The sequence below is a fragment of the Thalassophryne amazonica genome, chromosome 9 (genome assembly GCF_902500255.1).
Source record: "Thalassophryne amazonica chromosome 9, fThaAma1.1, whole genome shotgun sequence".
Taxonomy (NCBI): Eukaryota; Metazoa; Chordata; class Actinopteri; order Batrachoidiformes; family Batrachoididae; genus Thalassophryne; species Thalassophryne amazonica.
In genome coordinates this window covers 8,388,595-8,415,800 of record NC_047111.1, presented here as the reverse complement: position 1 = coordinate 8,415,800, position 27,206 = coordinate 8,388,595, and the positions used below count along the sequence as shown (strand labels likewise).

The following is a 27,206-nucleotide window of genomic DNA, read 5'->3' as shown; positions in this document are numbered from 1 at the left end:
GATAAGATGGGACCTGATTATTCAAAACCTTATAAGTAAGAAGAAGAATTTTAAATTCTATTCTAGAATTAACAGGAAGCCAATGAAGAGAGGCCAATATGGGTGAGATATGCTCTCTCCTTCTAGTCCCCGTCAGTACTCTAGCTGCAGCATTTTGAATTAACTGAAGGCTTTTTAGGGAACTTTTAGGACAACCTGATAATAATGAATTACAATAGTCCAGCCTAGAGGAAATAAATGCATGAATTAGTTTTTCAGCATCACTCTGAGACAAGACCTTTCTGATTTTAGAGATATTGCGTAAATGCAAAAAAGCAGTCCTACATATTTGTTTAATATGCGCTTTGAATGACATATCCTGATCAAAAATGACTCCAAGATTTCTCACAGTATTACTAGAGGTCAGGGTAATGCCATCCAGAGTAAGGATCTGGTTAGACACCATGTTTCTAAGATTTGTGGGGCCAAGTACAATAACTTCAGTTTTATCTGAGTTTAAAAGCAGGAAATTAGAGGTCATCCATGTCTTTATGTCTGTAAGACAATCCTGCAGTTTAGCTAATTGGTGTGTGTCCTCTGGCTTCATGGATAGATAAAGCTGGGCATCATCTGCGTAACAATGAAAATTTAAGCAATACCGTCTAATAATACTGCCTAAGGGAAGCATGTATAAAGTGAATAAAATTGGTCCTAGCACAGAACCTTGTGGAACTCCATAATTAACTTTAGTCTGTGAAGAAGATTCCCCATTTACATGAACAAATTGTAATCTATTAGACAAATATGATTCAAACCACCGCAGCGCAGTGCCTTTAATACCTATGGCATGCTCTAATCTCTGTGATAAAATTTTATGGTCAACAGTATCAAAAGCAGCACTGAGGTCTAACAGAACAAGCACAGAGATGAGTCCACTGTCCGAGGCCATAAGAAGATCATTTGTAACCTTCACTAATGCTGTTTCTGTACTATGATGAATTCTAAAACCTGACTGAAACTCTTCAAATAGACCATTCCTCTGCAGATGATCAGTTAGCTGTTTTACAACTACCCTTTCAAGAATTTTTGAGAGAAAAGGAAGGTTGGAGATTGGCCTATAATTAGCTAAGATAGCTGGGTCAAGTGATGGCTTTTTAAGTAATGGTTTAATTACTGCCACCTTAAAAGCCTGTGGTACATAGCCAACTAACAAAGATAGATTGATCATATTTAAGATCGAAGCATTAAATAATGGTAGGGCTTCCTTGAGCAGCCTGGTAGGAATGGGGTCTAATAAACATGTTGATGGTTTGGATGAAGTAACTAATGAGAATAACTCAGACAGAACAATCGGAGAGAAAGAGTCTAACCAAATACCGGCATCACTGAAAGCAGCCAAAGATAACGATATGTCTTTGGGATGGTTATGAGTAATTTTTTCTCTAATAGTTAAAATTTTGTTAGCAAAGAAAGTCATGAAGTCATTACTAGTTAAAGTTAATGGAATACTCAGCTCAATAGAGCTCTGACTCTTTGTCAGCCTGGCTACAGTGCTGAAAAGAAACCTGGGGTTGTTCTTATTTTCTTCAATTAGTGATGAGTAGAAAGATGTCCTAGCTTTACGGAGGGCTTTTTTATAGAGCAACAGATTCTTTTTCCAGGCTAAGTGAAGATCTTCTAAATTAGTGAGACGCCATTTCCTCTCCAACTTACGGGTTATCTGCTTTAAGCTACGAGTTTGTGAGTTATACCACGGAGTCAGACACTTCTGATTTAAAGCTCTCTTTTTCAGAGGAGCTACAGCATCCAAAGTTGTCTTCAATGAGGATGTAAAACTATTGACGAGATACTCTAACTCCCTTACAGAGTTTAGGTAGCTACTCTGCTCTGTGTTGGTATATGACATTAGAGAACATAAAGAAGGAATCATATCCTTAAACCTAGTTACAGCGCTTTCTGAAAGACTTCTAGTGTAATGAAACTTATTCCCCACTGCTGGGTAGTCCATCAGAGTAAATGTAAATGTTATTAAGAAATGATCAGACAGAAGGGAGTTTTCAGGGAATACTGTTAAGTCTTCTATTTCCATACCATAAGTCAGAACAAGATCTAAGATATGATTAAAGTGGTGGGTGGACTCATTTACTTTTTGAGCAAAGCCAATAGAGTCTAATAATAGATTAAATGCAGTGTTGAGGCTGTCATTCTCAGCATCTGTGTGGATGTTAAAATCGCCCACTATAATTATCTTATCTGAGCTAAGCACTAAGTCAGACAAAAGGTCTGAAAATTCACAGAGAAACTCACAGTAACGACCAGGTGGACGATAGATAATAACAAATAAAACTGGTTTTTGGGACTTCCAATTTGGATGGACAAGACTAAGAGACAAGCTTTCAAATGAATTAAAGCTCTGTCTGGGTTTTGGATTAATTAATAAGCTGGAATGGAAGATTGCTGCTAATCCTCCACCCCGGCCCGTGCTACGAGCATTCTGACAGTTAGTGTGACTCGGGGGTGTTGACTCATTTAAACTAACATATTCATCCTGCTGTAACCAGGTTTCTGTTAGGCAGAATAAATCAATATGTTGATCAATTATTATATCATTTACCAACAGGGACTTAGAAGAGAGAGACCTAATGTTTAATAGACCACATTTAACTGTTTTAGTCTGTGGTGCAGTTGAAGGTGCTATATTATTTTTTCTTTTTGAATTTTTATGCTTAAATAGATTTTTGCTGGTTATTGGTAGTCTGGGAGCAGGCACCGTCTCTACGGGGATGTGGTAATGAGGGGATGGCAGGGGGAGAGAAGCTGCAGAGAGGTGTGTAAGAGGTGTGTAAGTTGATAAAGTCGATCATATTGACACTCCAAATTTCAAAAGAAAAATAACTAAGGAATCTATGGCCAATCTCAGAACAGATTTATCGCACCAAAATTGGTGTGGCATCTATACTGAAGACATATGAATCATTCATCTCCATTATCTCCAAGCTGTATGATAATCATTGTCCACTGATATCAAATGTTGCACACAAGCGAAATACTGACAATCCTTGGATCACCAAGGGAATGCTGAATGCATGTAAAAAGAAGAATTTTTGGACAAGCAATTTTTAAAGCATAGAACAATTTAGGCTGAGAGTAAATACAAGACATATAAAAACAAGTTGACCAATATTATGCGATCTTGCAAAAGGCAGTATTACAGTGATTTGATGGAAAAAAAATAAAACAAACATCAAAGGTACTTGAAGGCTCTTAAATGAAATCATCAAAAATAAAAAAGTTGTCCAAGACTATCCAACATATTTTACTCCAATACTGATACAGTGGTTAAAGAAAAGAAAGTTATACTAGTTCATTTTAATGATTATTTTGCCAAAGTGGGGAAAAAGTTTGCAAATGCAAATTGTACCTTCTAACATAAGCTCTTGGGTGTAAATATTGCACAGGGTGTCATACACAAATTTATTGTGTAAAGACTACTAAACCGTTTAATAAAATAAAATACACAAGGGCATTGTGTACATTATAACTGAAAAAGAAACTTGAATGGTGCCTCCACAGGTGAATTGTATTTTAGGCTACAGATGGTTGCATGTCTGAAACTATGGTGTCACATCAAATGACACCATAGTTTCATCTGCCTCCAGATCAAGGACTTTCAGCTGGAGGCAGATGGAACTATGGTGACATCGTTGTTCACCTGCATCCCCACCGCTGAGGCCGTCTCAGCTGTAAGGCAGAGACGGCTGGAGGATGCGTCTCTACTTGAAAGGACCAAACTCACACCAGACCACATCTGCATCACATGGAGCGAGTAGAGAAGAGAGCCTTGACATCTTTCACGGGCATCTCTCCCAGTCACTGGTTCAGATATGTTGATGACACATGGGTTAAAATCAAGCAACAGGAAGTTGAGGACTTCACAGATCACATCAACTCGGTGGACTCCAATATCAAGTTCACACGTGAGGATGCCAGAAACAACCATTTAGCCTTCTTGGACTGTGATGTTACGATTGGAGAGAACAGGCAGCTCCAGACAGGGGTTTACAGAAAACCCACTCACACTGACCAATATCTGCTCTTTGGCTCAAACCACCCCCTTGAACACAAGCTCGGGGTGATCAGGACTCTTCAACACAGAGCCCTACAGGTGCCCACAACTACAGAGGGAAGGGCTAAAGAACAACATCATGTCCGGAAAGCCCTCACAGTATGTGGGTACCCACGATGGTCCCTGGATAAAGTGCAGAAGTCCCGGAGAACTAAGAGACCAGACAGACAGGAGACGGAGACAAGAAGAAGAGGAATGTCTCTCCCTTATTTAGCAGGAGTAGGGGAAAAACTACAGAGGATCTTCAGACAGCACAAAATCTTTTACTTTAAACCTGTTAACACCTTGACACAAAAATTAGTTCACCCTAAGGACAGGATCCCTAGTTACAAACAGAGCAATGTGGTGTATTCTATCAGATGTCAGGAAAACTGTAGCGAACACTACATAGGTGAGACTAAGCAGCCGTTACACAAAAAGCTATACCAGCACTGCAGAGAGGGTGCCAGTGGACCTCAGTCTGCAGTTCATCTCCACCTTAAAGATACCAACCACATGTTTGAGGACAAAGAAGTTCAAAACTTAGCCAGAGAAAAGAAATGGTTTGAGAGAGGGGTGAAGGAGGCTTTGTATGTGAAACAGCTGAAACCCAGCCTTAACCGGGGAGGGGGTCTGAGACACACTTTGTCCCCTGTTTACAATGGGGTACTCAGGTCAAAGCAGTTTCAGTCTTTTGTTCATGGTAATAAGTCATTCACATCATCAGGAGAGCCGTTAGGAGAGGCGTCAGTCCCATCATTAGGAGGGACAGCTACCCTATCATTAGGAGGGTGCTAACTAGAGCACAATAGGTGCTAATTAAAGCAGTTGTTTAGTCACTAGCCAATAGCAGTCTGCCTCTCAGTAGGAGGGGTCTGGTTAGATTTAAAACTCCCGCTTTTGTGGCTTCTGTTTGTTCTTCTCTACAAGAGTCAAGACAGAAGTCAGACTACCAGAGCAAGAATTTTAGCTGAGGAAGCTTCTGCGATTTGAAGTGAAACGTCCTCGCATTAAGCAACCCAGTCCAGTCGAAGATTCAAGCTTCTCTACTATAGCCACCTGGACAACTGAGAGCCTTCACAGAAACAAGCACAGTTCCAAAATACCAGGAGACACAATACATGGGCTGAGGCAGGAGCAAGGTCAAAAAACAAAGCACGGTCAAAAAATGGCAAGGCAAATACAGAGCAAAAAACAAAGGCTGGAACGTGGACAAGAAATCACATCGAACTAGCAGGGAGTGGAGAAAGTGAGGGGCTTAAATAACAGGTGCAGTAATTAGGGAAACAAGGCACAGGTGTCAGGGAAGGTTCTGGAAGGAGTGTGGTCAGATGAGATAGAGGGGGTGAAACCTGACATCACCCCACACCAAGGCAGCCAACACTGACGGCTGACAGAACCAAAGTATGACGAGACTAGATTAATAACTAAAATAAAATGACCAGATAAAAACAATAGGGGACAAAACATGACTGGGCCAGACTGGGGCCAAAACCTGACATCACCCCCCACCAAGGCAGCCAACACTGATGGCTGACAGAACCCCCCCAAAACCCAAGAAGGGGTGACCACACAGCACAGATGACCACAGGAGGGAGGTGGGGGACCGGACAGAGAGCATCCAGAGACTCGCTTCTCAACAATGGAACAAAGGGCAGGCAGCCGACAGATGGACAAAACCCCGAAAGAAAACCAGGAGAGTGACCGGGTGGCAGGCAAAAGAAAAAATGAGAATTGGGAGGTCAGACAAAAGTAGAGGCCATGGGTGGGCCACGAGGATGACCAGCCCATGCTGCAGTCATGTGACCAGCCACAGGACCCACAGGGAACCACAGCTGGGGCCTGAAGACACTGGTTTGGCTAACAGAGCCTAGGGCAGGGTCAGGAGGCCGGCCAGAGACCACAATCGAGTCAGAGGAAGGACAGTAGCTAACCTTGCCAGCTGAAGTGGACACAACACTGAACTTCCCCAAGGCTACTGCGTTACAGAGCCACCCGAGGCAGGAGAGATTACAATACTTAACAGGTGAGCTGAGAGAGGAGTGAATGTGCTGGAAAACAAGGAGCATCAAAGGGGAAGTGCAACTAAACAAAACGGTAATCAACAAAATCCTAACTAACCAAAAAAGCCACAGAGAGAAAAACTGGCAGACGATGGATACTGAGAATGGAAACCAAGTAAAGCCAGAATGTAAAATACGTGAGAACCAACATAACGACTGACTCCGGAGATAAGACATAGTAACTAAATCAACAAAAGAACGATGGGAAGAAGGGTCTATGGAAAACTGCCGGGTGGAAAAATACCGTCTAAACAACAAACTAAAACAGAAAGGAAACCACTGAAAAGAAACGCACAAACCAAGTAAACAAGAAAAAGAGCTACAGGGAAAAGAAACCTGCTTGACATAAGAATGCAAACCCCTAGAATCCCAACCAAGTAGGCCCAGGGCCCAACCAAAACCCCCTAAACCCATCAAGGAACTTGGAGAAAAATGAACAGAACAGTGATATAGGAAGTCAACTCGTTTCTGATACAAATGGAAATGGTTTAAAGACTCAAAAAATATAATGAGGCTGTGGTGAAGTACACGGGAGATCACAGTCAAAACCTTAGTACACAAATCATAAGAGGATCTAACCAGATGTAGACACTGAATAAGAACCTTTGAACCCCAAAGGTGCATAAGGCGAAAGCCTTCACAAACTAAACCTAGGGGGTAACAAAACCCAGATAATACACTCAGAAACTTGGGAGGCATGTCAATCAACCAGTAATGAGGAGTGCCTATCCAATTTACCAAAAAACATGACCCATGAGACAGCCAGAAAAATAAAACCTCCCAAAAACACAAAAGACAGGTGTAAAAAACATCTTGAGGTGATGAAACCAAATATTGGTAATGGACTTGAATTTGTCTATCCAACAAGCACAGAGTTGGGTGAAGACACAAACAGATAAGCAATATGAAAAAACAAGAAAACTCACTGTCCTGGTCTTGAATTGTGCTGTTTTCTCTGAGAATGATTCAGAAGACTGAATGCAGTGAGGTAGCACTGAAAACGTTTCTTGTGGTGGACTCGCAGTTGATGATTCCATTTGCACTGTGGAGAAGTTTACAGCTGGGCGCATCGTTGTCTGTGGCGTGTGTGCTGACGATGATTCAGTTTGCATGGCTGAGGAGCTGACAGCTGGGCGCATTGTTGTCTGTGTCGTGCGCATTGCCAATGATTCAGTTTGCACGGCTGAGGAGCTGACAGCTGGACACATTGTCTGTATTGTGCACACTGCCAATGACTCGGTTTGCATGACTGAGGAGCTGACAGCTGGACGCTTCGTTGTCTGTGTGTGCGCTGACGATGATTTGGTTTGCACGGCTGAGGATCTTACAGCTGAGCGTGCTGCTGACGTAGTCGGTGGCATGCACGCTGACGATGACTCTGCTTGCACTGCTGTGGAGCTTATTGCTGGGCACGCCGTGCACATCATCTGTGGCGGGCGCGCTGATAATGGCAGAGTCGCAGATTGTGCAGCCAGTTGCGGAGGCGGGTAGATAGAGATGTACTGTGGTGACGAAACTTTTCCTGATGGCTCTGCTGATGGAGTGGTCAGTGCAGAAAGTTCAGGCAATATGGGAGCTTTAGCTTCCGTGGGCGGAGCAAGTGTAGGTGCTGGGTGCTGGAGCTGTGGGGCTCGAGATTTACGTGGCGTTGGTACTGGAAGTGGTCATGGAGCAGCCGACTGTGCTGGGAGATGCCGAGGTGCAGGCTCAGGTGGCAGGTGTGGCGTGGGCAGGGTTTTTGCCAGTGCGAAAGGAGGAGACGAGATTGCTGCCACCCATCTGTAAGGAATCTTGGTGTTGTCTTTGACAGTTCTTTTAAATTTGAAAAGCAAATTAACTCTGTAATAAGTTTAGCTTTTTTCAGCTTCGTCTCTTGGGTAAAGTTAAACCCTATTTGCCCCGGGCTGACTTGGAGAGAGTGAATCATGCTTTTGTCACCTGTCGTTTGGACTACTGTAACTCCCTGTATTATGGGCTAGATCAAATGTCCATTCACCGTCTGCAATTGGTCCAAAACACTGCAGCGCGGTTGCTTACGGGCACCAGAAAGCGGGACCACATAACTCCTGGTCTGGCCTCTCTGCACTGGCTTCCAGTCAGTTACAGGATTCCTTTCAAATTGTTGCTGTTGGTTTTTAAATGTTTAAATGGATTGGCTCCCTCTTACCTCTCCGAGCTTCTGTCGGTTCATGCTCCAGGTCGAAATATGAGATCGGCCAATCAACTGACTCTGGAAGTGCCGAGATCCCGGCTGAAAACCAGGGGAGACCGTGCATTTTCAGTGGCTGCTCTGAGACTCTGGAACAGGCTTCCTTTGAATGTCCGTATGGCCCCGTCTTTAAACATCTTCGTCTTGGTTAAAAACTCATTTGTTTGCTCTGGCTTTTGACTCAAGCTTGCCGATTCCTGATTTGGTTGTGATTATCATTTTAGCCATTTTGTTCCTGCTGTGTTTTTATTATTAGTATTATTATTATTTTTTGGGTGTGTCCAGCACTTTGGGCAGTTTTTCTGTATTAAATGTGCTATATAAATAAATTTGACATTGACATTGACATTCGACAGGGTGATTGACCGTGGTGCATCAGTGCAGGAATCATACAGGTCTGATTCAAACAGAAAGTTCATGGGATCCTCGATGTAAGTAGGATTGCACTCCTCCCACTGCACTGCTGTTCTGTTTTTCTGTTGCACACAGCCTTTCATATTTCATATTTTATCTTATTTTAGCACATATTTTATATTTTATTTTATCTTAGCATTTTATATTGCTTTCTGCTTAATGTTGCACCATTATATCAAAGCAAATTCCTAGTCTGTGAATCCTGTTCATTGGCAATGGCAATAAACTTCTTCTGATTCTGATTCTGATTCTGAACCCTACCCTGCCTGAAAAAAGTTTTTATATTTGCTAGGTCTGGATAGGCAGTCACAGTATCATGCTCTGTTCTCAGGATTTGGTCTAGTGCAGAAAAAAATTGTTGTCTGTGTGCATGCTCAGGATTGTCCCAATATTCAAAAAATAAATCTTGAATCTTGAAAAATATATTAGCAGTATCTTGGAGTGTGAGACCGTCCGCTTCTGATGATGAGTCATCATCCACCTCAACTGTCAGAGAGCTGATGACTGGGTGGCAGGTGCAGCTCTGGATGTTTAATCCAGTCTGGGAGACTCTTTGCGGTGAAGATTTCATCGAGATCTTCTAATTCTGGGTAAGAGTCGAACAGCCAGGAGTTTGCCTCCGCCGCTTCCCAAGCCTCATCCAGATAGTCAAACGTCTCCCTCGGAGAGGTGCAGTCGTGGAAGCAGATGAAGAAAAATTCGAGGTCAGTGAAGATTTCTTTGACTGCAGTCATGTCCAGGCTTGTGACCATGGAAAGTCTGTTGGCGGACATGACGGAGTCTGAGCTGTGTTCAGGTTCTGACTAGTTCGTTCTGTCATGAGCTGGGTAGGCGTGACACAGAAGGAGGTTGAACACAAATGCAGACTCAAAATATTGAGGTATACATTAAAGGCTTTATGTCAGAAATCAGGCTGGGGTTCAGTACACAAAAAGGCAGTCTGAGAAGCAGTGGTACAGGCAGGGGTCAGGCAGAGGCATAGTCAACAACAAGCACAGTTCCAAAATACCAGGAAACACAATACATGGGCTGAGGCAGGAGCAAGGTCAAAAAACAAAGCATGGTCAAAAATGGCAAGGCAAATACAGAGCAAAAAACAAAGGCTGGAACGTGGACAAGAAATCACAACGAACTAGCAGGGAGTGGAGAAAGTGAGGGGCTTGAATAACAAGTGTAGTAATTAGGGAAACAAGGCACAGGTATCAGGGAAGGTTCTGGAAGGGGTGTGTTCAGATGAGACAGAGGTGAGACAGGAGTCAAGAGATTGCAGGAAGACAGAGCAGACAGAATTATAATGAAGGTGAGAGAAGCTGATGCAAGATAGTGCAGGAAGACAAATGCAAAGTGAACAGGACCTGACAAGATTGTGAACCTAACCACAGTGATCAAAATAAAACACCAACACAAAAGATGAACAAAACCCAAGTCCCAATAAACAAGAAATAAAATAAAGAAAACCTGACATGAAGGAACAAAGAATTAAACCATGAAACAAATATAAGAACTGAAAACAGCTAAACAAGAAAATAAAGACTAAGACCAAACCAGAATGGAACTATGTGGAACAATAAACAGATAATTCAACATAAGACAAAAGAAAAGCAAACGAAATAAAACTAATAAATATACAAAGGTGGGAATGAAACTAGACACATGGCTAAAGTAAGATAAACAGGAAATAACTGAAACAGAAAGTAAAACCACTGACAAAAATATTACACACAGGAACAAGATAATCAGAACCAAAGTATGATGAGACTAGATTAATAACTAAAATAAAACAACCAAATAAAAATAATAGGGGACAAAACATGACTGGGCCGCGACATGCTTACTCGAGGTCAATCTGTTAATTTATAATAACATCTGTGCTCAGTTAAACAACATTTATGCTCACACACTCCTCACGTCAGCAAAAGGTGATTTTACCGTGTGAGCAGTTTAGTTTAGTGATTAACTTGGAAAGTAATATTAAGTAAAATCACACACACAGACACACACACACACACACACACACACACACACACACACATATATATACATATACGTGGTCTGTCCATAAATTAACGGTCCTTTTTATTTTTTTTTAAAAACTATATGGATTTCATTCATATGTTTTTACGTCAGACATGCTTGAACCCTCGTGCGCATGCGTAAGTTTTTCCACGCCTGTCGGTGACGTCATTCGCCTGTGAGCACACCTTGTGGAAGGAGTGGTCCCGCCCCCTCGTCGGATTTTCATTGTCTGGAAATGGCGGAATGAAAAGGACTTTTTTTCCATCAGAATTTTTTCAGAAGCTGTTAGAGACTGGCACCTAGAAACCATTCGAAAAATTTATCTGGCTTTCAGTGAAAATTTTACGGGCTTCACAGAGAATAAGGACTTTATAACTACAGCTTTAAGGACCCCTTTAAGGACGGTCGGTGCGCCGCGCTGCGAGCTGCGACGATGTGGCACAAACCACTGGATCATTTCTAAACTGATGGCTCTGTGGATATGAGACCATTGTGTGCTCTTTCTCTGGTTATCACAAGACCTGGACATCAGCCATTTTCCGGCAGATTTCACTTTTAACAAGAGATTTTGTCATGGAAAGCCGCGTCACGACCGATTCGCTGATGAAGCGAGACAAAGGAACACCTCCGTTTCGGAGTGTTAGAGGACAAGTTGGGACATGTCTATCTCGGGTTTCAGTGCTTACCAGTCGAGTGAGTATAAAAGAACTTGTGGAGAGCTGGACATGTCCCAACTTGTCATCTGATGTCCGTGTTGGAAGTCTCACAGGACAAGTTGTGACATGCCCAGCTGTTACACAATTTCTCGGATACTCACTCGACTGAAAAGCCACCGAAAGCCATCTGAATCTTCAGAATGGTTTCCAACATGGACGTGCTTTTTGTTGTGCACCATTGCGGCTCCGTCCCGACGCACGAATTCCTCCGCACGTCTTTCATTACAAAATCTCCTGTAACAGTGGAATGTGCCGCAAAAGTGCTGATGTCCACCTCTTCTGCAATTTCTCTGGTAGTCAGACGACATCCCGGATCAACACAGCCTTCACTTCAAATGATCTGGTCGTTTCAGCCTGTCGATGGCTGCTCGGAGCGTGGCGCACCCTCTGCCACTGTGGGCCATCTTTAATCCGGTTGTAATGCTCCTTAATCTGTGTGACGCCCAGAGTGTCCTCACCGAAAGCTGTCTGAATCTTCCGAATGGTTTCCACCTGGCTGTCTCTCACAGTTTCTGGAAAAATTTGATTCAGCGCTGCTCCAATCACTCAGCCATTTCCCTGACAATGAAAATCCGACGAGGGGGGTGAACCAGTGCTCACTCAAAGCCTGCCCACAGGCGAATGACGCAACCGACAGGCGTGAAAAAACTCACGCATGCACATGAAGGTTCAAGCTTGGCTGATGCAAGCGCACATGATTCAAATCCATATAGTTTTTTTAAAAAATAAAAAGGTCGGATAGTTTTCTAACAGACCTCGTAATTTGGACTACATGCACTGCCCATACTGACACCTTGACATTGTAAAAAATAGGAGTCCTCAAATTTGAAATAATTTCTATTCAAAATAAGTTCAGACATATCCAAAAGGAAGTTCATGGGAGGGACAAGATTATCTCTTGTATCAAGGAAAAACTTCAATGCTTGTAGCCCTTCAACATGTGGTACATTTGTATACAGACTGGCTATGTCCATTGTGCAGACAAGGTCCTCTTTTGTAACACTCTGTATTGCCTCTAATTTATTGAGAAAATCAGTAGTATCTTTAATAAATGACGGTAGCTGAAAAACCAGTTGCTTAATATGTAGATCAACATATATAGAAATAAGAGAGTCATTGCCTGCAACAATGGGACATCCAGGTACTGGTATAATCAATCAATCAATCAATCAATTTTTTTATATAGCGCCAAATCACAACAAACAGTTGCCCCAAGGTGCTTTATATTGTAAGGTAAGGCCATACAATAATTATGTAAAACCCCAACGGTCAAAACGACCCCCTGTGAGCAAGCACTTGGCTACAGTGGGAAGGAAAAACTCCCTTTTAACAGGAAGAAACCTCCAGCAGAACCAGGCTCAGGGAGGGGCAGTCTTCTGCTGGGACTGGTTGGGGCTGAGGGAGAGAACCAGGAAAAAGACATGATGTGGAGGGGAGCAGAGATCGATCACTAAGGATTAAATGCAGAGTGGTGCATACAGAGCAAAAAGAGAAAGAAACAATGCATCATGGGAACCCCCCAGCAGTCTACGTCTATAGCAGCATAACTAAGGGATGTGTTATGTGTCGGACGCAGCTCGGAGAACCGACCAGCGTTTGAAGGACCCAGTATGAAATAAGCAGAGCACGGTTCAAAGGCTAACTGAATTTAATACATAACAGTGATAATATAATAACAAAAGGTGCGGCCTGGCGTGGTGCGCTCCCAGCAGCGCTAACGGTCCGGAGCCAGAAGTTGTTTCGGACCCAAGGACCCCGCCGACACCCCCCAGGTGGCCGCAACAACCGAGTCTGTGAAAGAAGGAACCATTATGTGAGTCCACACTCTACACACAGAACACTTAAAGGTGTACAAGCAGCAAACACTTCCTGGCTTGATTACTGATCAGCTTCCCAACCTGCAGGCATGGAACAATCAGTTCACAAAACTCCACTGCAGTGAAAGCTGATACATGACTAACATACAGCTCAATACAATAAGGTGTGAGGGACACCACATTTACTGACTGTATAAATGTTAGTCACAAAATCTAACGTACCTCAGGAAGTATGCTGACGAGCGTGAAACCTCACCCCCTCCTCTTTCACAGACTGTGCATCAAACCTGGACGTTCTCAGCATCCGCTGTTGATGAGATGTCTCCCGAGACGACGATCTCACCCGTCTGGTCACAAGGTGGAGTCTCTGGCAAATACACACTGTGCACTCCAGTCTTAAATGCCAACATGTTCCAATCCATCCAGATGCACCACAGCTGTGAGTCCTGACGAGTCGCAGGTGATCAGGGTGAGGTCCTGACAGCCTCAGCAACACAGCCACTCAGTCCCAAACGCACGCCACCTGGGAGGAAAACCAAAAAACAAACAAACCGGCAGCCAGGCCCCCCCAGCCATATAACAGTACCCCACCCTCACGGGAAGCCTCCCGGCGACCACACACACCTGGCCAAGGAGAAACACCCCCCTCCAGGGACCATGGCTGGAAACCGCGTCTGCGTTCATCCTCCAACAGACTGGTTGAACTGGCTGCATCTTTGCCCTTGTTTCTGACAGTCTCTTAGCACAGGTGTGGCCAGGAGTTCTTACACCTGTGCGGTCAGCCTTTATCCAAACATGTGTAATTAGTCATAAAACAAAACACAAACAACCAAAACACCCCCCCCCTCCCCAGGGGACCGTCCCATCAAACCCCAGGGAAGGGGAGAAAAGAAAAACAACCCAAACTTGAGCTTACAAATAAAAATACTAAAACACCAAAACCCAAACTTGAGTTTACAAACAAAAATGCTAAAATACCCCCCCTCCTCCCCCCCAAACGACATGTAGGGACCAACACCCCCCAGAGGGCCTCCCGCCAGCTCCAGGAGTAATAACCACGACCGAGGTCCCTCTGGGATCCAACGTCACCCACGGGGACTACCAGCGCCTCCCAGAGGACCACTCGTCAACCCCAGGAGACGCCTCCCCTCATGACCAATGGACCCAGCCCCGGCCGTCCATGGCTAGATGGGCCTACAGCCCTTTCCCCCCCAGAGGACACCACAGTCAAACCCTGAGGGCGGAAACAGGGGGGGGGGAAACAAAAAGATACCCCAAACCCCCCCCCTCCCCTCCCGGGTGCAGAGGCTACCTGGGAAACGCCCAGCACAACCCAACTGCACCCCTCCAGCAATGCCGACACCACGGCACACCCGGCTGGAGTCAGAGGAGAAGAGAGGGCATAACAAAAAACAAAGAGAAAAAACAACCCAAGTACCACCCCATCACCCCCCAGGGGACCGTTCCATCTAACCCTGGGGATGTGAAACAAAAAGAAATAAAAGAAAAAACAAACAGACCAACACACAGTTGTTTGGGTCCCTTTTTTGTTTTTTTTGTTTTTTTTTTGTTCTTTTTCAGACAGGCTGCAGGGTCACAACCCCAAACAAATAGTGGACAACAAAAAATAAAATCCCACACAAAAACCAACTCACAAAACACCCACACAAACCGAACTAACACAAAACAAATCAGTGAGTTATACCGTCAAGCTCAACCAAATGGAACACACCTGTTCCTACTCAAGAGCTTGACGGTAACATGATTCAGTCACCACAAGGGGGAGCCAGAGTGCTAAAAATGAAAAAACCCCTTTGGCGACAGAAAAAACAAACGAGCTGCTTTTATGTGCGCAGCTGAGTGCAACACACAACCAAAATGTGCTCAACTAAATAACGCCGGAGCTGATACAACAGACGCAGTAGTTACCTTTATCCGGGGAAACGGGGCTACGACTGTAACACAGGAAGCCCAGCGACCCGTGCTAACAGAGCTCCGCCGTGCGCGTGAACCCATTACAAACGCACTCTTGCAGCTCCCGTTTAAACCTCTTATCCGGTCGGAGCGTGACGCGAAGCCGTCGCCAGTCACACTCCACCATGACCCACGGATAAGGCACAAACACAGGAACACGGCTGCAAGAGAGCACAAATCAGTATTCAGTAATGGGTCTCAAACACGCACCATCCGGGCGGAGAGCCCCGCAACTGATCCGGATAACTACTGAACGTCTGCTGCCGCCTTCCCGGCGTGTTACCGTCTCTGCTACCGCTGGGTCCGTGATGTTTGGCCAGAGACTACTGTTATGTGTCGGACGCAGCTCGGAGAACCGACCAGCGTTTGAAGGACCCAGTATGAAATAAGCAGAGCACGGTACAAAGGCTAACTGAATTTAATACATAACAGTGATAATATAATAACAAAAGGTGCGGCCTGGCGTGGTGCGCTCCCAGCAGCGCTAACGGTCCGGAGCCAGAAGTTGTTTCGGACCCAAGGACCCCGCCGACACCCCCCAGGTGGCCGCAACAACCGAGTCTGTGAAAGAAGGAACCATTATGTGAGTCCACACTCTACACACAGAACACTTAAAGGTGTACAAACAGCAAACACTTCCTGGCTTGATTACTGATCAGCTTCCCAACCTGCAGGCATGGAACAATCAGTTCACAAAACTCCACTGCAGTGAAAGCTGATACATGACTAACATACAGCTCAATACAATAAGGTGTGAGGGACACCACATTTACTGACTGTATAAATGTTAGTCACAAAATCTAACGTACCTCAGGAAGTGTGCTGACGAGCGTGAAACCTCACCCCCTCCTCTTTCACAGACTGTGCATCAAACCTGGACGTTCTCAGCATCCGCTGTTGATGAGATGGCTCCCGAGACGACGATCTCACCCGTCTGGTCACAAGGTGGAGTCTCTGGCAAATACACACTGTGCACTCCAGTCTTAAATGCCAACATGTTCCAATCCATCCAGATGCACCACAGCTGTGAGTCCTGACGAGTCGCAGGTGATCAGGGTGAGGTCCTGACAGCCTCAGCAACACAGCCACTCAGTCCCAAACGCACGCCACCTGGGAGGAAAACCAAAAAACAGAAACAAACCGGCAGCCAGGCCCCCCCAGCCATATAACAGGATGGTTCAGGGTCACCTGATCCAGCCCTAACTATAAGCTTTAGCAAAAAGGAAAGTTTTAAGCCTAATCTTAAAAGTAGAGAGGGTGTCTGTCTCCCTGATCTGAATTGGGAGCTGGTTCCACAGGAGAGGAGCCTGAAAGCTGAAGGCTCTGCCTCCCATTCTACTCTTACAAACCCTAGGAACTACAAGTAAGCCTGCAGTCTGAGAGCGAAGCGCTCTATTGGGGTGATATGGTACTACGAGGTCCCTAAGATAAGATGGGACCTGATTATTCAAAACCTTATAAGTAAGAAGAAGAATTTTAAATTCTATTCTAGAATTAACAGGAAGCCAATGAAGAGAGGCCAATATGGGTGAATAACCAAACTCTTATGTATCTTGGGAAGAGTGTAAAAAGTAGCACGCACTACCGCCGTGCACCTCCACTCCTGGTCCCTGTGAGTGCTCATTTTTCCTCTGCTTTGATTGTCACTGAACGTAGCACAACTCTCACTGGCATGTCCAAAATGGTTACATATGAGGATCTTGATAAGCTAACACACTTTTCAGACACTGACTCAGAAAGTATTTTGAGTCTGTTTCCTGAGGACACGCTATCTACCTCCAGCTTTGATGTGGACTCTGCAGCGTTTTTTTTTTCTCAGCATTACGAGAATTTGTTGAAATGTGAAGTACACATACATCTGCATGGCTCGACGTTAGCTCATTACTGGCACAACTGGAGGATTCCCAGAGGCTTGAGAATCCACAAGGAACCAGCGAGTGGCAGAGGTGACAAAGACTTTTGTGCGAAGTGGTGTGAAATCCTTAATAAATGCTCCTTCGACCTCATGCTTCTCATTATGAAATATGCTGACTCTGAACTCTCTAAGATTCGGACTGATATCGCAGGTTTGCATGACAAAATGAACAAGACGTTTGACATGCCCCAGCTACAAGAAATATTTATAACTTGTTCTGAATCAAGAGATTCTTATGAGAAGCAGCTGACAGAGAAAAAAATGGAAAAATACCGGAGGGATACCATGGACTATAAGAATGGTAAGATCTATCCGTGGATGTCTGCAGTTGGCTTCACACCACGGGTAGGGCGCAAACGGCAAGGGCAGTACATGTCTCATGCTGGTGCTCGACCTCATGGGGGATCCAGCAGTGATACATCTACGGATAACAGCCATGGTCACTGTTTTTTAGAGAGACCTACCGGGAGATCTCATACGAGGGGCATTGCTCGAAGCGGCGGACCAGGAGGGGCGGGAGACGACACTGTCCGCACTTGATACCGGACAAAATAGTCCCGGAGAGCGGCTTGCCAGTGGTCAACTTGTCCAACAGATGCTTATCTGAGGAGGAGGCCTCAGTCTTACAAAAAGGTCTTTCTTTTGTTCTTTCACAAAAAGCTAAATCTTTTGAAACTGGAGTTGAAATGTATAAATTTTTAAGATCTGTGAAGCTGAAAGCTTTCTTCTACAAAGGGCTGACTCATGCTCCATCTTTCTCACAGAGCTGTGATGTCCAGCCTGCCCAACTTGAGTCGTCTTATGACCCGTCCTCCAGTTATCCTGCTTTGAAAATGGGACTGAGGGCCAAAAGTATATTTGTTCCTTCTGCATTGAATCCAGCAGTTGCCACGTTTTGTAGACTTATGAAAATAGAGGTGAATGATTTAACTAAAAACGCTAAGAAGCTGCATTCCAATTTTAAGCCCACAAGAGCAAGAAGCCTTGCGTCGCCTAGTGATACTGATATTGTTATTCATAATGCGGATAAGGGGGGTGCTGTTGTTATTCAGAGTAAAGTCTGTTATAGAAATGAGATTCTTCGGCAACTGAGTGATAATTCTTTTTATGCTCCTCTCTCATATGATCCCACTGTTAGATTTCAAGATGAAATTCATTCTTTTCTCAAAAAATTAGTGGATGAGAAACTCATCACAGTAGAAGAATTTCATTTTCTCTTTTAAAGATATCCAGTGCGTCCTATTTTTTTACACTCTTCCCAAGATACATAAGAGTTTGGTTGAACCAGTACCTGGACGTCCCATTGTTACAGGCAGAGAGCGGAGCAGAAGGTTGTATGATATGTGGACAGAATGTATGTGCAAGTGAAAGTTGGATTAAGCATGTTGGAAGAGTTGGTGGTGTGTGTGAGCTTACATGAGGGTGTGGGTGCAGGTGGATGACAGTAAAACAGGGTTGACAATTGTAACGTGCTTATAGAGCTCCTGCTGGAAGCATTAATAACAGGAAGAAACCTCCAGCAGAACCAGGCTCAGGGAGGGGCAGTCTTCTGCTGGGACTGGTTGGGGCTGAGGGAGAGAACCAGGAAAAAGACATGCTGTGGAGGGGAGCAGAGATCGATCACTAATGATTAAATGCAGAGTGGTGCATACAGAGCAAAAAGAGAAAGAAACAATGCATCATGGGAACCCCCCAGCAGTCTACGTCTATAGCAGCATAACTAAGGGATGGTTCAGGGTCACCTGATCCAGCCCTAACTATAAGCTTTAGCAAAAAGGAAAGTTTTAAGCCTAATCTTAAAAGTAGAGAGGGTGTCTGTCTCCCTGATCTGAATTGGGAGCTGGTTCCACAGGAGAGGAGCCTGAAAGCTGAAGGCTCTGCCTCCCATTCTACTCTTACAAACCCTAGGAACTACAAGTAAGCCTGCAGTCTGAGAGCGAAGCGCTCTATTGGGGTGATATGGTACTACGAGGTCCCTAAGATAAGATGGGACCTGATTATTCAAAACCTTATAAGTAAGAAGAAGAATTTTAAATTCTATTCTAGAATTAACAGGAAGCCAATGAAGAGAGGCCAATATGGGTGAGATATGCTCTCTCCTTCTAGTCCCCGTCAGTACTCTAGCTGCAGCATTTTGAATTAACTGAAGGCTTTTTAGGGAACTTTTAGGACAACCTGATAATAATGAATTACAATAGTCCAGCCTAGAGGAAATAAATGCATGAATTAGTTTTTCAGCATCACTCTGAGACAAGACCTTTCTGATTTTAGAGATATTGCGTAAATGCAAAAAAGCAGTCCTACATATTTGTTTAATATGCGCTTTGAATGACATATCCTGATCAAAAATGACTCCAAGATTTCTCACAGTATTACTAGAGCTCAGGGTAATGCCATCCAGAGTAAGGATCTGGTTAGACACCATGTTTCTAAGATTTGTGGGGCCAAGTACAATAACTTCAGTTTTATCTGAGTTTAAAAGCAGGAAATTAGAGGTCATCCATGTCTTTATGTCTGTAAGACAATCCTGCAGTTTAGCTAATTGGTGTGTGTCCTCTGGCTTCATGGATAGATAAAGCTGGGTATCATCTGCGTAACAATGAAAATTTAAGCAATACCGTCTAATAATACTGTCTAAGGGAAGCATGTATAAAGTGAATAAAATTGGTCCTAGCACAGAACCTTGTGGAACTCCATAATTAACTTTAGTCTGTGAAGAAGATTCCCCATTTACATGAACAAATTGTAATCTATTAGACAAATATGATTCAAACCACCGCAGCGCAGTGCCTTTAATACCTATGGCATGCTGTAATCTCTATAATAAAATTTTATGGTCAACAGTATCAAAAGCAGCACTGAGGTCTAACAGAACAAGCACAGAGATGAGTCCACTGTCCGAGGCCATAAGAAGATCATTTGTAACCTTCACTAATGCTGTTTCTGTACTATGATGAATTCTAAAACCTGACTGAAACTCTTCAAATAGACCATGAATCTGCAGATGATCAGTTAGCTGTTTTACAACTACCCTTTCAAGAATTTTTGAGAGAAAAGGAAGGTTGGAGATTGGCCTATAATTAGCTAAGATAGCTGGGTCAAGTGATGGCTTTTTAAGTAATGGTTTAATTACTGCCACCTTAAAAGCCTGTGGTACATAGCCAACTAACAAAGATAGATTGATCATATTTAAGATCGAAGCATTAAATAATGGTAGGGCTTCCTTGAGCAGCCTGGTAGGAATGGGGTCTAATAGACATGTTGTTGGTTTGGAGGAAGTAACTAATGAAAATAACTCAGACAGAACAATCGGAGAGAAAGAGTCTAACCAAATACCGGCATCACTGAAAGCAGCCAAAGATAACGATACGTCTTTGGGATGGTTATGAGTAATTTTTTCTCTAATAGTTAAAATTTTGTTAGCAAAGAAAGTCATGAAGTCATTACTAGTTAAAGTTAATGGAATACTCAGCTCAATAGAGCTCAGACTCTTTGTCAGCCTGGCTACAGTGCTGAAAAGAAACCTGGGGTTGTTCTTATTTTCTTCAATTAGTGATGAGTAGAAAGATGTCCTAGCTTTACGGAGGGCTTTTTTATAGAGCAACAGATTCTTTTTCCAGGCTAAGTGAAGATCTTCTAAATTAGTGAGACGCCATTTCCTCTCCAACTTGTAGTGTTGGTGTTGACTCATTTAAACTAACATATTCATCCTGCTGTAACCAGGTTTCTGTAAGGCAGAATAAATCAATATGTTGATCAATTATTATATCATTTACCAACAGGGACTTAGAAGAGAGAGACCTAATGTTTAATAGACCACATTTAACTGTTTTAGTCTGTGGTGCAGTTGAAGGTGCTATATTATTTTTTCTTTTTGAATTTTTATGGTTAAATAGATTTTTGCTGGTTATTGGTAGTCTGGGAGCAGGCACCGTCTCTACGGGGATGGGGTAATGAGGGGATGGCAGGGGGAGAGAAGCTGCAGAGAGGTGTGTAAGACTACAACTCTGCTTCCTAGTCCCAACCCTGGATAGTCACGGTTTGGAGGATTTAAGAAAATTGGCCAGATTTCTAGAAATGAGAGCTGCTCCATCCAAAGTGGGATGGATGCCGTCTCTCCTAACAAGACCAGGTTTTCCCCAGAAGCTTTGCCAATTATCTATGAAGCCCACCTCATTTTTTGGACACCACTCAGACAGCCAGCAATTCAAGGAGAACATGCGGCTAAACATGTCACTCCCGGTCCGATTGGGGAGGGGCCCAGAGAAAACTACAGAGTCCGACATTGTTTTTGCAAAGTTACACACCGATTCAATGTTAATTTTAGTGACCTCCGATTGGCGTAACCGGGTGTCATTACTGCCGACGTGAATTACAATCTTACCAAATTTACGCTTAGCCTTAGCCAGCAGTTTCAAATTTCCTTCAATGTCGCCTGCTCTGGCCCCCAGAAGACAATTGACTATGGTTGCTGGTGTCGCTAACTTCACATTTCTCAAAACAGAGTCGCCAATAACCAGAGTTTGATCCTCGGCGGGTGTGTCGTCGAGTGGGGAAAAACGGTTAGAGATGTGAACGGGTTGGCGGTGTACACGGGGCTTCTGTTTAGGGCTACGCTTCCTCCTCACAGTCACCCAGTCGGCCTGCTTTCCCGGCTGCTCGGGATCTGCCAGGGGGTAACTAACGGCGGCTAAGCTACCTTGGTCCGCACCGACTACAGGGGCCTGGCTAGCTGTAGAATTTTCCACGGTGCGGAGCCGAGTCTCCAATTTGCCCAGCCTGGCCTCCAAAGCTACGAATAAACTACACTTATTACAAGTACCGTTACTGCTAAAGGAGGCCGAGGAATAACTAAACATTTCACACCCAGAGCAGAAAAGTGCGGGAGAGACAGGAGAAGCCGCCATGCTAAATCGGCTAAGAGCTAGTAGCTATGCTAAGCTAGCGGATTCCTAAAAACACGCAAAGTGAATAATGTGTAAATAATTTAGAGGTGATTCAGCAGAAGGAGTGCTTTAGTTAAGGCACATATAAACAAACAAACCAACAGACTCAGGCTAAAGGCTAAACATGTGGCTAAATATGGTATAACTGTTCGATATAACCCTGTACGTGATATAGATTTTCTCAAAAGTTGACTCATAACAAAAGCAAAACAAAACAAAAATCCTAACAAAAAAGCTCATTTTCACAGGACGAGGTAGATGAATGAATGAATGCTGCGTAAGAGGGAGGAGACTCAGAGATATTCAGGGTTTATTGTGGAACACCCCACCAGATTAGGTTCACACTCTATGTTCTCGTAGTAACTGACCCTGACCTTAAATTACTTCCATTTCTGAAATGGGCTCAAGTTACCACTTTCTCAGGTTTCTCCCTTACTGACTCTCAGAGTTTCCCTCATTTCAGGGTTAACACAGAGTTTTCACTAAACATTTTTTTCTGAAACAGGCCCCTGATCATTAAAAAAACCAAACATTCAGAGATTTTCCAAGCCTGGTACCACAGGACTTGTATGAAAGAGGTTGGGTGAAGTATGTCACTGCCATCACTCACCAAACAGAGTGCAGAACATCCCGCCCAGAATTGGATCTGGCAGAGATGCAAACAGAGCGGTGAACTTTCCAATGGACCCCAGCAGGAACATGATTCCTGCACCGTACTGCACCACTCGCCTGCTACCCACCTAGACAAAACAAAGACCTCATTTCAAGACTCAGAGGGTAGGTCCACGGGCTCTAGATTGGGCAGATTTTATAAAATAGGTAGCTGACATTTTCAAGGGTGGTAATAAATTAAGCAATGAGTTGGAACGGCGTGCGAGTCCAGAATGTTTTTAGAACCTTAGACCGCAACGATTTTTAGAAGAGGAACTCAGCCCTTTTATTTCCTGTTCATTATGTAATTGTTAATGTTAATTTATACATTATATGCATACATTAATGTCTTAATGTATTTATAAATTGTTTAGGTTTTTGTTACCATATACACACTACTATTATCATTATTATTTCATTTTATTATTACTTCTATGTTGTCATTTTATTTTTAAATGAACCACAATGGAAGTAAGTGTTTTCACTTTCTTGTGTCATTCATGTATTTTTAACATATTTACAAGTATATGCACTGACACTCATGATTTTAATATAAAGATGATTTACTGCCCCCTGCTGCAAAGGCACGTAAGTCCAAAATGTAATTAGCAACGTTAACTAATCGCTTCTTCTTCTTTTTCTTTCGGCTGTTCCCGTTAGGGGTCGCCACAGCAGATCAATCGTTTCCATCTCACCCTGTCCTCTGTATCTTCCTCTGTCACACCAATCACCTGCATGTCCTCCCTCAGCACATCCATAAACCTCCTCTTTGGTCTCCCTCTTCTCCTCCTGCCTGGTGGCTCCATCCTCAGCATCCTTCTCCCTATATACCCTGGGTCCCTCCTCTGCACATGTCCAAACCATCTCAATCTCGCCTCTCTGACTTTGTCTCCAAACCGTCCCACCTGAACTGTCCCTCTGATATGTTCATTTGTAATCTTGTCCATTCTCGTCACTCCAAAGAGAATCTCAACATCTTCAGCTCTGCCACCTCCAGCTCCAACTCCTGTCTTTTTGTTAGTGCCACCGTCTCTAAGCCGTACAACATAGCTGGTCTCAGTACTGTCTTGTAAACTTTCCCCTTCACTCTTGCTGATATTCTTCGGTCACAAATCACTCCTGCCACCTTTCTCCACCCACTCCATCCTGCCTGCACTCTCTTCTTCACCTCTCTACCACACTCTCCATTACTTTGAACAGCTTCACGTGTTTTCTAAGCCTACCTTCTACTACTCTTTCCCATAACTTCATGCTGTGGCTGATCAGCTTTATGCCTCTGTAGTTACTGCAGCTCTGCACATCACCCTTGTTCTTGAAAACAGGAACCAGAACACTTCATCTCCACTCCTCAGGCATCCTCTCATTTTCCAAGATTTTATTAAACAATCTGGTTAGAAACTCTACTGCCATCTCTCCTAGACATTTCCATGCCTCCACTGGAATGTCATCTGGACCAACTACCTTTCAACTCTTCATCCGCTTCATAGCAGCTCTCACGTCTTCCTTACTACGTAATCTCTTGTACTTCCTGATTTACTCTCACCACATCATGCAGCCTTTTCTCTCGCTCATTTTCTTCATTCATCAGCTCTTCAAAATATTCCCTCCACCTTCTCAGCAATCACTCCTCACTTGTCAGCACATTACCATGTGCATCTTTTACCACCCTAACCTGCTGCACATCCTTTCCAGCTCTGTCCCTTTGTTTAGCCGGTACAAGTCCTTTTCTCCTTCCTTACTATTCAACTTCTTGTACAGTTCGCAACATGCCCTTTCCTTCATTTTTGCCACTTCTCTTTTCGCCTTACGCCGCATCTCCTTGTATTCCTGTCTATTTTTTTGTCATTCCGACTATCCCAAAACTTTTTCGCCAGCCTCTTTCTCCTTATGCTTTCTTGGACCTCTTCGTTCCACCACCAAGTCTCCTTGTCCTCCATCCACTGTCCAGATGTCATACCCAGTACTGTCCTAGCTGTCTCCCTCACCACATCTGCAGTACTTTTCCAGTGCTTCTCTCACCTGTTTGCTAAATTTCACACAACAGTCTTCCTCCTTCAGCTTCCACCATCTGATCCTTTGTTGAGCTCTCACTCTGTTATTCTTATTTACCTCTAAAGTCATCCTACAAACAACCATCCTATGCTGTCTAACGGCACTCTCTCCTCCCACCACCTTACAGTCTCTGATTTCTTTTAGCTTGGATGTCCTAGAATGTAGTCACACTCATCACCCTGTGTGACATTCCTCCACTCTTATATGTTACCCTGTGCTCCTCCCTTTTCTTAAAGTAGGTATTCACCACAGCCATTTCTATTCTTTTTGCAAAATCAACTACCATCTGTCCTTCTCCATTCCTGTCCTTGATACCATATCTACCCATTACTTCCTCATCACCTCTGTTCCCTTCACCAACATGCCCATTGAAGTCTGCTCCTATCACCACTCTTTGATGCTTGGGCACACTCTCCACCACCTCATCTAACACACTCCAGAAATCTTTCTCCTTCATCTCACAACCTACCTGTGGGGCATATGCACTGATGATATTCATCATCACCCCTTCAATTTCCAACTTCACACTCATCACCCTGTCAGACACTCGCTTGACCTCCAACACACTTTTAACATACTCTTCCCTTAAAATGACCCCAACACCATTTCTCTTCCTGTCCTCACCATAGCACAACAACTTGTACCCACCACCGATGCTCCTGCTCTTATTTCCCTTCCACGTGGTCTCTTGCACACACAATATGTCTACCTTTCTCCTAATAGCTTCTACAAAACTATCAGTCCCATCAACGTTCCATTTTGGCGCTGTTCATTCTTGACTCAAGGTACTGTCAGGAAAGATGACTTAAGCTTGCTTTCAGCTTGTTTTTATCTTGGAATATAATACGTGCCATGGGATTAATATACATGCTGTTGGATTAAACTGCACAGTGTTTGGTACGTTCCAGGAGTAAGTGAGGTCATACCGGACTTTTCCATTGCAAATGGGGAGGCCCACGGAATGAACTCAGTGGTGAAGACGATGGAATATGTCTAAGAATGATTCTAACATGACAAGTATGATCAAATGAAGTATTAATGTGTTAAAATTAAGAGTTGATTAGGAAAAAGTATTAGAAAAAGTATGTTACAAATAAGTGAAATGAATGATTATATGAGTTGTTTTTCATAAAGAGTGCAGAGTCAGAGAAAAAGAGGAAGTGAAGAAGATGTCGCAAGCAGGGCAAGAAAAGCTGATGTTAAACAACTGATCAAATGATTAAGATGTTGGTAAAATATGAAATGAATAATAAGGAATGAAAATGTTTATATATGATCATATGAATTGTTTTTATGTGAAGAGATTGTAATGAAATGATTGAATATGATTGATGTGATTTTGAAGAAATGATTTAAAAGAATGAATTCTCAGAAAAGCTGAAGTGTTAACAGAAAAGAGGAACTTGAGAAATAAGTTACTGGCAAGGGCTGCGGAGATTTCCAGTAAGCAGAAGGAGAAGGGAGGAGGTTTTGAGTCAACAGCGTCCCCATGGTAACCAAGATCATCTGAGGACAACAAGAGTCAAGCACATATATAAAATGTGAAACACCAGAAAACGGGGTTATTCTTCCAGGGAGAGGTGCTGTTGCCACTACTCCCCTGCTACGAGGAAATCACAAGACTTGACCATCTTGTGAGCATCAATTGGAATCGTGGAGTGAGAGGATTGGAGCCATAAAAGATCATTTGAGAGAGTTTTCAACTCCCACTCAGGCCGTCCAGTCACGGAGTAGCAGAACAACGGAGAGTAACCACTGGCCTTAAGTCTGAGTGGGGAATGTTCAACGATTTCTCTCTCAAGGAACATCACCGCATACCAGAATGGATTAGATCAACTTTTGGTTGATTGAAGATGGAATAAATTCTTATGTGGATTAACTTCCTGAAGGATTACAACATCACACAAGGTTCGTGGTCAGCTAACGACTAATAGCTGATGAAGAGGAAATCAAGTTCATCGAGCTGGGGACCCTAACCTCAAAAACCTCCTTCCCTCACTCCTAGAAAAATTGTTAAGAAGTCATTCCAGTCCCAGTCAAAGTAAGATCAGTCAGAATTATTGAATTAAAAACAAAAATCTCTGCCAATCATTATTCAAATTATACTTGAATTACTGTTGTGAGATTATCACCATATAATCTATGTGGATTATGTTATTGGCACTTGCAAAACCTGCAATAAATTTCCAAGCATGCAGTTAAAGTGTTACGGCTCGGACATTGGATTATTGATGCTTCTTAAGGTGTAAAAGTTAAAGTTTATTGGGTGTACAACATCAAAAAGGCTCTAAAAGGTTCGTCTGATTTTTTTATGAAAATAACACATCCTGGGGACTCGCTGTAAGAGTC

At 43.5% G+C, this 27,206-nt stretch overlaps 1 protein-coding gene across 1 annotated transcript in view; it reads right to left on the bottom strand.

The window, feature by feature from the left end:
- The window catches only part of slc23a1 (solute carrier family 23 member 1), a 417,619-nt gene that overhangs the window by 120,172 nt on the left and 270,241 nt on the right, over positions 1-27,206 (bottom strand). Inside the window, exon 11 of the mRNA XM_034177547.1 lies at positions 22,765-22,894. Within this exon, the coding sequence (XP_034033438.1) occupies positions 22,765-22,894 (130 nt within the window). The remainder of the gene's footprint in view (positions 1-22,764; positions 22,895-27,206) is intronic.